The sequence below is a fragment of the Saimiri boliviensis genome, chromosome 2 (genome assembly GCF_048565385.1).
Source record: "Saimiri boliviensis isolate mSaiBol1 chromosome 2, mSaiBol1.pri, whole genome shotgun sequence".
Lineage (NCBI taxonomy): Eukaryota > Metazoa > Chordata > Mammalia > Primates > Cebidae > Saimiri > Saimiri boliviensis.
In genome coordinates this window covers 222,451,295-222,462,210 of record NC_133450.1, presented here as the reverse complement: position 1 = coordinate 222,462,210, position 10,916 = coordinate 222,451,295, and the positions used below count along the sequence as shown (strand labels likewise).

Sequence of the window (10,916 nt, the reverse complement as noted above, 5' to 3'; positions counted from 1 at the left end):
CTTCCCTTGCTGCAGGCTGCGGTAACGCTCTAAAGGCCCCAGGTCTCCACTGCCAAGTAGGACTTGCCATGTGAGCACCCCAACCACATCACCATCGGGCAGCACCCATGGGTTCCACCAGCCCAGCTCTGTCCTTCCCCCTAGGTAAAGACCACATTTCTTCAAGTCCCCAGCAACCAAGCTGGGGGTTGTTCCCTTCCTCTTCAGGCAGCCAGGCCCATGGCTGGAAGGCCAGGCTGGGGGCCCGGGAAATCGGCTACTGGTGTGACCACCGTATTCCCCCATTGGGAGACCTGGAGCCCCTACCACCCAACCCCATCTCACAGGGCAGCAGGGCCTGGGCTCCTGCCTCAGCCTCCCCACCAGGTCCCACCTTGCCTTCTGAAGAAAAGCCTGCATAATGAGTGGACGGCAGACGGCTGTATTTAGTGGCGCCTTGACACTCATGAACCACCAGCATGGCGCCCGAATCTTGCCCAGCTGCCAGCTCCCCCCACCCGAGCTGTGGTTCCTCAGTTTCTCCTGCCAGCCCCAGCTCATCTCAGGGCAAAGCTATAGACGTGGTAGATCTCGTCAGGGAGGTTCTCCTGCCTTTCCTCGGCCAGAAGGCTGAGGCCTGCGCTGTAGACGATCCTGCGGACCACGTCCAGGTCCCGGCACACGCTGCTGTCCACGTCATCCAGGATCACGCCCTCCTGGGCCATGTTGTCTTTGATGACGATGATACCGTTGGGGCGGAGGCTGGCCTTGCAGCGCCGCAGGAACTCAGCCAGGTGCTGATCAGTGAGGTGGCCTGGGGAGGGCAGAGGCGAGGTTACCGGGCACGATGCAAGCGTACGTCGCCCACTGGACGGGATGTAGCTCCCAGCCCCACTCAGCCCTTCGCTGGTACCCAGCATTTTATGTGCACTCATGGCCTCGCTGGCTCTCAGCAGTCCCGACAGATTTACTAAACCCCATTCCACAGAAGAGGAAACTGATTCAGAGGTCATCTCCCTAAAGACACAGCAAGCCAGAACTTAACTTGCCGGGGTGACTTCCGAGCCCTGCCTGATACCTACACGCCATGACCCACCCCCAGCTCCCAGCCCCCAGCCAGGCTTCAATCAGAGGAGTGAACCCGGGGTAGAGTTTGGCATTGCAGGAGCTCCCAGACAGATGACCTTCTCCACCCTGGGAAGTCCCCACAGAGGCCTCCGAGGTCACAAAATACAAGGCCAGACCTAGGGTGTCCACAGTAGGCCTGTGCTGCCGCCTCAGGAGTGGCCTGCCTCCGGTCAGCAACCCAGGGCACAGCACTCGAGGTGTGCCGTTAGGCTAAGAGGGTACAGGGCTAGATACCGAAGCTTAAACTTTTCGTCTTACTAAAAATAAAACCCTTAGGAAACACCTGCACTTCTCTGAACGCAGTGTAAGTTACTGGCCATTAAAACTTTTTCAACAAAAAACTGCGTGCAAAGGGATGAAGCAAAAGCTGGAGGAAAGGAAATCTACCTTCCAGGCCGAGTCTCCTTGGTGCTGGGAGGCACGTGTGGGCATGGGCGTGGGGGGGCTGGGGAATCCTCACTGGCCCACTTGCTGCAGAAGCACCGAGCCCCGGTCCCTGACACCTTCTGGGGAACCCGAGGGGCAGGAGACGTACAGGTGGGCAGGGAAGGGCGGCGGGACCCTCACCTATCACCCACTGGATCCAGATCACGTCGTAAGAGTCGGGCTCCGGGGTGAAGTCCTGGAGCCCACAACAGAAGTAGTTCCTCACCCTCTTGCCCTCCTCCCCCAGGTAAGTCTTGGCTCGAACCAGGAAGTCTTCCGTGACGTCGACCATATCCACCTCTCTGAACAGCGGCAGGAGCAGCCGCTTGGTGATCCGCCCAATGCCGGCTCCGCAGTCCAGGGCGCAGGAAGTTCCTGTCTTGTTCGGGCCTTCCTAAAAAGCGGAGGCACATAACCTATCAGAGGGACGTAACCCAGAGGGACCCTGTCACTGCACACAGGGCCCTTCCTCAGGAGCCCCGGGGCTTAGACTCAAGTCAGGACTCTGCACAAGCCGAGCACTGGTGGGGGTCTGTGCTGGCTGCCAGCTTGCACCAAGTCCTGATTTGAGACGACGAGCATGAAGGCGACACTGCTGGGCCACACCTTCCTTCATCTTTGAAACTTTCTGGAGAGACGGGATCTCATTCTGTCGTCCAGGCTGGAGTGCAGTGAGGCGATCATGGCTCACGGCAGCCTTGGAGTCCTGGGCTCCAGCCATCCTCCCACCTCAGCCTCCCGAGGAGCTGGGGCTACAGGCATGTGCCACCATGCCCAGCTCTTTCTTTTTTTGGGGGGTGGGTTTTCTGTAGAGACGGGGCCTCACTCTGTTGTCCAGGCTGGTCTCAAACTCCTGGGCTCAAGCAATCCTCCCACATTGACTTCCCAAAGTGCTGGGATTACAGGAGTGAGCCACTGCCCCAGCCCTGGGCCACATATGTCTAAAATGAAGGCTCATTTCCACTTGAAGGTGATAACTTGAACAGGTGTATGAATCTCTCCTGAGTCTCCAGGTAAATGACAGCAGGGCAGGGCAGAGCAGGGAAAATGGAGGCGGGGCAACTGGTAAACCAGGGTGCGGGGAAGGAACATGGAGGGGGAGGCACTGGGTGGAGCAGGTGGCGAACAGAGCCTCCAGTGCCAGCCGTGAGACAAGGAGGTGGGAGGCTCCGGGCCTGGGGGTCCCAGCCTGGTACAGAAAAGCCTGGGGGTGGAGGGGAGGGTGGAAACCATGGCATTTAACTAGGAGTCTTCGTCCAGAATGGCCAACACCCTCAGCCCAAGCACCTGTGGACATGGCAGGAGAGCAGGGCTTTCCTCCCTGGCAAAACCCAACAGGTGCAGAGAAGTTTGCCCAATTCGGGCACCTCAATTCTGCCTAACAACCGACTCCTGTCCGGTAACCTTGAGGCTAAGTCCACCATCTAGAAGAGACTCCAGTGTGCCCACCCAGCCCAGCTCCTCAAGACCTTGGGGTAGGTACCAAGAGATAGCCAATGGCCCTGCAGTGTTACATGTGAAAGGTGGCATCCCACACAGACGGCAGTGCCACCAGAGCCACAGCCTCTCCTGGAGAGCACGCCAGACCTGCCTACCCTCAAAAACCTCTGCAGAAACTTCCGGGAGCTGTTGATGTCGATGCTGGAGATGCGGCCATACCCCCCAAGCATGCCGTCCACCGTGGGCGGGATTTGCTTCCAGTACATCTTGGCCTTGGAATAGAACTGTTCCTCGTCTTCTATCACCTCACTCGTCATGCTGTCACCAACCACGGCTCCACTCAAGCACCACGATCAGCAACTGCGACTCTCCTGGGTAAGGAAGAGGGTGTGAGTCAGCCGGTCCAGGGACCTGGCAGAAAGGCCCCCGGGGCAGAGGGCCAGGCTCACACCAGCTTCACGAGTCCCACATCCTGCCCAGTGCAGGGGAAGTCCAGGATCCCCGAATCTGCTTCGACCCCTTGGATAACAGTATCTTCTGTGTTTTGCACACAGAGTACCCACCCCAAGTCCTGGCTTCAAGTTCTTTTAATATTTTCATTTTTTCTGGAGTGCAGTGGCATGATCATAGCTCAATGCAGCCTCCAACTCCAGAGCTCAAGTGACTCTCCCACCTCACCCTCCGGAGCGGCTGGGACTACAGTTGTGTGCCACCATGCCTGGCTAATGTTTTTTATAGAGAAAGGGTCTCACTACATTACAAAGGTTGGTGTTGAACTCCTGGCCTCAAGAGATTCTCCCACCTTGGCCTCCCAGAGTGCTGGGATTACAGGTGTGAGCCACTGTGCCTGGCCTGGCTTCGAGTTCTTGACATGCTCTATATGGCACCTGACTCAGTGGCTTCTGGGCAAAGAAAACCCTGATCAGTAAAGATGACCACAAAGCAGAGAGCACCAGTGACCCTGGGAGGGCCGGGGACGTTCCCACGCCTGCCTTCTTCCGGCTCCCAGCACAGCAACAACTTGCCGTGGGGTCCAGTCCTCCGTTGGCGAGGAGTGGGGAGTCTGCCAGGTGCCGGGCCGTGAACCAGGCAGACAGCCAGGCAGAAAACAACATTACAAATATAACCACACCTGCCGGGAGGCCAGCAGAGCCCACCGGGAGGAAGTGGACACGGGTGTGGGGAGCAGGGAAGGCCTCCATGAGGAGGTGATGTGGAAGCTGAAGCCGGTGGACGGGCAAGAGTAGGCAAAGCAGGCGCAGGAACGGCACGGCTCCCGGAGGGAAGGACGGTCAGCCCTCGCGCCGCAAGCTCCTGGTCTCACAGCTCAACTCTAGCAACTTCAACTGCACCGAACAGGGCGACGAGCTCGAACCACCCTGAGGCTCAGCAGAGTGGCCCAGGAAGATGGGTGCGTCTGAAGCCTGTGCTGGCAGCGGTGGGGACGGCAGGGGACGAGGAGGCTGCTGCCATGGCAGAAGGAGGGACGTAGAAAGCCTCGGCTGGGTCCTGGCAGCAGAGCCCAGGCCCACCTTGCCTTTCAGGACAGGATGACAGCTCCAGGCTCCACGGGTGGCCAGCCTGCCAGAGGCTTCCCCCAGGCACAGTGCTGTCACCAAGACGCGCCACGCTTAGGTGCTATTCCAGTGGCGTTGAGGCTTGCCAAGACCCCCTGAGAGCTCCAGTCCAGAAGGACAGACAAGGAAAAAAGGGAAGGAAAATACAGAGCAGAAATAGAAGGATTCTCACGGAGCCATCAAGTGCAGAGGAAAGTCAAAGGGCAGAGGAATCCTTCCCGAACAGCAGACGGGGCAGCACCCTGGAGGAGGCAGCCAGCCGGGCATCAAAGGATGGGGAGTGCTGGAGGGGTGGGGCATGAGGGAGTGGCCGTGACAGCGTGGGCCATCAGAGGGCAGAGAGTGGAAGGGGGAGGGCAGCGTGGAAGGAGCTCGGAAGAGCAGACGGGGCCTGGATGACGGCAGTCCGAGGGCACGCCGGGCACCAACTCTCAGCTGATGTGTTTCCCACGGTGCCGGGGCCTGATCTGAAGGGAGGCAGAGTGGGGATGGCAGTGGCCGTGCCAGTTGACACAGGACAAAGAGCAGGAGTGGTAGGTAGGAATTCCAGCAGCAGCTGCTGCTCCATCCTGATCAACCCACGGTAAAGGGGAAATACCCTCTGCGGAAGACCCGCGGCCGCCTGGGAGCTGGAGCTCACCGCCCTGCACACGCTGCCTCCGCACCTCAGGAGAGCAGGGGGTTTCTAGCAAACGCCTATCGCCACAGCTGACAAATCGGAGGTCCAAGACTGTCTGCCTGACCCCTGGAGCTACAGGGTCCACACGGGAGAGTCCACATGCCGAACTCTGTGCGGTCCTCAAACACAACGAAAAGCTGAAAACCCTAAGACCAGGGATGCTTCAGGGGCTTCAAGAGAAGGAGGCAGAGGAACACGGGACAACGCCCTGAGGAGCACGAGGCCTTCGGGAAGCGGCTCACAGACCACGACCCAAGAGAAGGGAACGAAAACACAAAGCAAAGCTGGAGAATTTTCTTCTTTTTTTTTCTTTGAGAAAGGGTCTCGCTCTGTCACCCAGACTACAATATGGCTCAGGTGATCCTCCCATCTCAGCCTCCAGGGTAGCTGGGACTACAGGCACACACAGCCACACCTGGCTGATTTTTTATTTTCTGAAGAGATGGAGTTTTGCCATGTTGCCCAGGCTGGCCTCAAACACCTGGCTGCAAGTGACCTACCCGCCTTGGCCTCCCAAGGTGTTGGGATTACTGGCGGGTGCGGGCCAAAAACTTGAATTGGCCGCATTTCTTGTTAGCCCTCAGCGCAATGGTGTATTCGGAACCTGTCCTGAAAGAGAAGGAACTTTCTGGCCGGGCATGAAGGCTCACACCTGTAATCCCAGCACTTTGGGAGGACGAGGTGGGAGAATTACAAGGTCAGGAGTTTGAGACCTGCCTGGCCAACATAGTGAATCCCCATCTCTACTAAATATACAAAAATTAGCCAGGCATGGTGGTGGGTGCCAGTAATCCCAGCTACTCAGGAGGTTGAGGCAGGAGAATTGTTTGAACCCAGGAGGTGGAAGTTCGAGATCACACCACTGTACTCCAGCCTGGGCAACAGGGCCAGACTCTGTCTCTCACCCCCACCCCTCTCCAACCCCCCAAAAAAGAGAAGGAACTTTCCAGAAGCAGCAGGCCCATCCGCCCAGCCAGCTCAAGAATCTCTCTAATGGACGCACTTCTGCTTCCGTAACTGGTCAGCCTTTTCCGGAGACCCAGCCAGCCAGTGGGGGCACCAGGGAAAGGCCCGCTGTGGCTGTGAGAACAAACGGGCCAGGGCCCCCTCTCCATCCCCATGCCTGGCTCCTTCAGCAGATCTGAGCTTTCTTCACGAAGCCACACACCAGCTTTCTGAGGTACCAGAAGAGAGCTGATGAGACCGTGTGCCCTACCAGGTTTCAGCTCTTCTTACATCTGTGATTGGGTCTTCTCACCCTTAGAACCCTTTGGCTGTGCCCAAAGAGAAGCCACTTAAATCTCTCTTCAGATTCTGGAGTTTTTTGAGATGGGGTCTCGCTATGCGGCCTGGGCTGGCCTCAAACTCCTGGACTCAAGCCATCCTCCTTGCTCAGCCTCCTGAGTAGCTGAGATTACAGGTGTACGCCACTGTGTCTGGCTTCCCTCTTCAGATTCTTGAAGAGAAGAATGTGTAGCTCACAGACTGACCCCTCACTTCCCTGTTCACGCACAAGAGTTTGGGCCATAATGAAGAAAGGCTGCAATCCCTGCCCCTATCAGGGAGCCCTCTGGGGCAGCAGGCTGGGAAGGACTTTGGTTCTAAATATTCCACATACACCCTTTCCTCAAGCTGACCACAAAGCTCCCGCACTGGTGCCCCAGCACTGCGAACAATGCTGCTGGAAGGAGAAGGCAGCCCGCGGCTTAGAAACCCTGTCTCTACCAAAAACACACAAATTCCAGTGCCTCCCAGCTGCTAGGGAGGCTGAGGTGGGAGGATCACTTGAGCCTGGGAGGTGGAGGCTGCAGTGAGCCATGATTGTGCCTCCACATTCCAGCCTGGGAAAGAGTGAAACATTGTATCGAAAAAAAACAGAAGAATGAATTCTTGTTTCCACCAGAACTGCCAATCCTAAAGACTGCTAGATGTGCCAGGGTGGGCGACAGGAAAAAGGGCCACCAACCTGAATGTCACTATGTAGCTGGGTTTGGCGGCTTACGTGGCTATGGTCTGATGCGGTAAGGACTCAGGTCAAGTGCGCTGCCTGCCCCTCTGCCAGTAGGCACTGTAGCAACCACGTCACAGCCCTCCATCAGTCACCCAGAGAGGATGGCATTCAGAACTACTCTCCTGCTGGGTGCAGTGGCTCATGCCTATAACCTGAGCACTGTGGGAGGCTGAGGTGGGAAGACTGCTTGAGTTCAGGAGTTTGAGTCCAGCCTGGATAACAGAGCGAGAACCTGTCTCAAAAAACAAAAACGCTTGGTAGCTGAGAAAATTAAAGACGAAGATTAAAAAATGAAATACAGGCCGGGCGTGGTGGCTCAAGCCTGTAATCCCAGCACTTTGGGAGGCCGAGGTGGGTGAATCACGATGTCAAGAGATCGAGACCATCCTGGTCAACATGGTGAAACGCTGTCTCTACTAAAAATACAAAAAATTAGCTGGGCATGGTGGCATGTGCCTGTAATCCCAGCTACTCAGGAGGGTGAGGCAGGAGAATTGCCTGAACCCAGGAGGCGGAGGTTGCGGTGAGCCCAGATCGCGCCATTGCACTCCAGCCTGGGTAACAAGAGCGAAACTCCGTCTCAAAAAAAAAAAAAAAAAAGAAATACTTCTCTTCTCCACCATGCTAGCACAATATCCATTTAGACTGGAGCCTGGTGACACAGCAACCCTGTCTCCCTCCCCTCCGCCCACCAGTCCTGGCGAACTGAAGGTTCTGTATTCAATCCTGTCTCCCGCCTGGCCTGGGAGCTCCTAGAGAGCAGTGGCAACATTGAGATTTATCATCGCAGCTGCTCTAGCTTCCCACGAAACACAGAGAGTTTCACTTCTGAGCAGATGAACAGAATAAATCTGGGGCCAAACACTTACCAGGCTGTACTCTGTCTGCCTCCTCTCTCAGAATGCAAGCTTCCCGGTGGCAGAGACATTACCTTGTACACCATTAGCCCAAATACCAGGTGGGCATTTGCTAATTGGCTGCTGAATAATGAAAGAATGGGCTTTGTGCAGCTAAAGCCATTTTTCACTTCTGAGAAAATCCTACAGACGAAAGTCCAGCCATTCAAAGCTGGAAATACTGAAGGCTGTTACCGACAATGTAATTTTGTGCTTTACCAAAAGCCTTGTAACATGATTCCTTTAAATGTCAAGGTCCCCTGAATAATCAAATTTACAAGAATGCCACTGACACGCACATTCTAGAAACACGCCAGGGGAGGCACATCTAGGCCGGGAAATCGCCTGCCTTGCTTCGACATCTGCCCTGAGAGCCGATTCATGAATAAACGTGATTTCTGAGGTCCTGGCTACATCCCGCCTCCTGGTGTCCGGATTGGAGTGAGGCAGGAGGAGGTTCCTAAGAGTCAGAGAGAACAGAGAAGACCGCAGGAGGTCCTGCTACACTCTGGAGCACAGTGAGACGCCATGGGGCTGTGCGGCCTGGGAGGGGGCCAGGGCACAGCCTGGCTTGGTGTGCACTCTGGGTTAGCTGAGAGAGGAAGAGAAACCCCTCATGCCTGGTAGATGCCTGCTCAGCCTGTAAATGTGATCCTACATCCTTCACCGTCACCTGGCCGCTGCCGCCCCCTCCCTGCCAAGGTGTTCAGACCCAGGCAGCCGTCCAGCTACTGCGTCTCTGCTCCCAGGACCCACAGAAGAAAAGGGTGCTGAAACTGTCACCCGCGTCATTCTCATCTCATCGTCCTCATGTAAATTTCTATGGAAAAGCCTGCCTGAAAGTTACCTGCACCCTCCCACAACCTAGTAGACGGAGCCCATCCTCCTTGCATCTCTGTGGACAGCAGCCGGCCACAATGGCAGAGCGCTCTGAGAAAAAGAAAGAAAGGGACGAAGGGAAGGAAAAAGACAAGATCGGGGATATGTTTAAAAACCAACAAAGCCTCTGATGGAGTCAGATGAACCCGAGCTAAATCTCAGCTCTGCTCACTGGCTGTGTAAGCTCAGATAAGACATTAAACCTCACCATTCCTCAGGTTAGCTGTAAGATGGGACTTTACAGAAAGGCTGTGATTAAAAGTGCATATGAAAAGCTGAAACTGCTTTGCACAGTGCCAGGCACATATTCTCTCTTGAGCTTGGAAATCTCTGTCAGATGAGATCCTTGTCAACCCTGCCCACTGTGAGGAACCTATGCGAAAACTGCTTTAGAATGCCACAGAAACTGTACTGCTGGACATCCTAGGGATTATTACTGGTATGCTGCGTGGCCAATTCAGCACACTCAAACAACTCTGCAAATCAGCAGGAGAGGGGAGAGCTTCCTCTGCCAGAAAGCACAGAACCCCCACCAAGATTTTTTAGATGCTATCCTTGTGATCCTAGGGCTTCCGGCCTCCACCAAACCACTCCATGCATATTTCCAACCCCCCCTAGTCCCCATGTTACAGAGAGTAAAACCAGCACACTAAAGGAAGTGATGTGTCTTTAAACATACAAACAGGAAGCCGAGAACAGAATTAAGGAGGGAATCCAGGCTCCTTATCCCAGCCCTGATTCCTCTCAGAGGCTCATCGCATCTCACTGGCAATCATTCTACACACCACAATTACCGGTTACACTGTCCCTCCCCGCTGTCAAGGCCTCTGACACCAGCTGTGGCAATCCCTTATAGTACAGTGGAAAAAGCAAAGTCTGGAGGGAGAGATCACACAGTTGGTGGGCAGCAAAGCCTGGGCATTTCGATATGGCAGCCTCCCCGCAGACGGGCTGACCTTGGCCGCAAGGGCTCTTGGCGACAGCTGTCATTCGAGCTGCACCTGTGTCAGGCTGGCGCTGAAGCAGGACCCCAAGGTTAAATACGACAGCAACTTCTATGCAACGGGCACTTAACTGTGCCAGGCTCTGAACTGGGCATTCTACCGATTCCTCCCACCCATCCTCCAAATGGGCGCTCTCCAAATCCGTTTCTCGGAGGAGAAACAGGCTCAGAGAAAGGGATTTGCTGCCGTCTGGGGATCGGGGTGGGGGGAGTGCCCTGCCAGGGCTCTGGGCGCGTCGACTTTCTTCCTGTACCGACTCGTGGACCGCTCCGTAGTCTGCCAGGTGCGGCCCGCGGACCTCTTGGGGACGCGCACGTGGGGTCCGGGCCGGCTCGCGCGCTCGCGCCGGGTCACGTGACGAGCCGGGGGGGCCCCCCGGGGCGCCGAAGCAGTTGGGGTCGCGGCCTCCCCGCTCCCGGCGGCTGCCTCCCCGTCGCATCGCCTTGCGCTACTCACTACGGGCAGGGGCTCCCGGGACCGAGAGAAGAGGATGCGGAAGAGGAATGGAGGAAGGCGGCGGCGAAAACCCACAAGCCAACCGCAGCTCCGCCACACCACGACCAGATGCGACAGCTCGCGGCGCGCGCTGCCTTTGTCCGCTTACGTCACTTCCGGTCTCCGGGGCGGGACCACGCCTGGCCCCGCCCCCCCGCTCAGCTCGCCACGCCCCGTGGACTCCGAATTTTTTTTTTTTTTTTTTTTTTTTGAGACGGAGTCTTGCTCTGTCACCCAGGCTGGAGCGCAGTGGCGCGATCTCGGGTCACTGCAACCTCCGCCTCCCGGGTTCAAGCAATTCTGTCTCAGCTTCCCAAGTAGCTGGGACTACAGGCACTGGCCACCGCGCCCGGCTAAGTTTTGTATTTTTTTAGTAGAGACGGGGTTTCACCATGTTGGCCA

At 56.4% G+C, this 10,916-nt stretch overlaps 1 protein-coding gene across 5 annotated transcripts; it reads right to left on the bottom strand.

Annotated features, from left to right (window-relative positions):
* Positions 1-401: 401 nt before the first annotated feature.
* NTMT1 (N-terminal Xaa-Pro-Lys N-methyltransferase 1) lies at positions 402-10,633 on the bottom strand. Of its 5 annotated transcripts, none has more exons than XM_003940013.3 (4): positions 10,476-10,633; positions 3,129-3,344; positions 1,675-1,927; positions 402-793 (listed from the first exon to the last, which is right to left on the bottom strand). In XM_003940013.3, the coding sequence occupies exons 2-4, from the start codon at positions 3,288-3,290 to the stop codon at positions 537-539; spliced, it is 672 nt and encodes a 223-aa protein (XP_003940062.1). In that variant the 5' UTR covers positions 3,291-3,344; positions 10,476-10,633; the 3' UTR covers positions 402-536. The 5 variants fall into 5 exon arrangements, with proteins under 5 accessions (XP_003940062.1, XP_010349034.1, XP_074251557.1 ...); XM_010350732.2 differs by having other exon boundaries at positions 1,760-1,927; XM_074395456.1 differs by lacking the exon at positions 10,476-10,633 and adding an exon at positions 10,273-10,459.
* Between the last annotated feature and the right edge of the window lie 283 nt (positions 10,634-10,916).

Coding starts and splice junctions, on each gene's coding strand:
- NTMT1 (XM_003940013.3), bottom strand. CDS start 3,290: ATGACGAGTGAGGTGATAGAAGACGAGGAACAGTTCTATTCCAAGGCC. Junction 1,928..3,128: donor TTCTGCAGAGGTTTTTGAGG/GTAGGCAGGTCT, acceptor TCCGCTTTTTAG/GAAGGCCCGAACAAGACAGG. Junction 794..1,674: donor CTGGATCCAGTGGGTGATAG/GTGAGGGTCCCG, acceptor TGCCCTCCCCAG/GCCACCTCACTGATCAGCAC.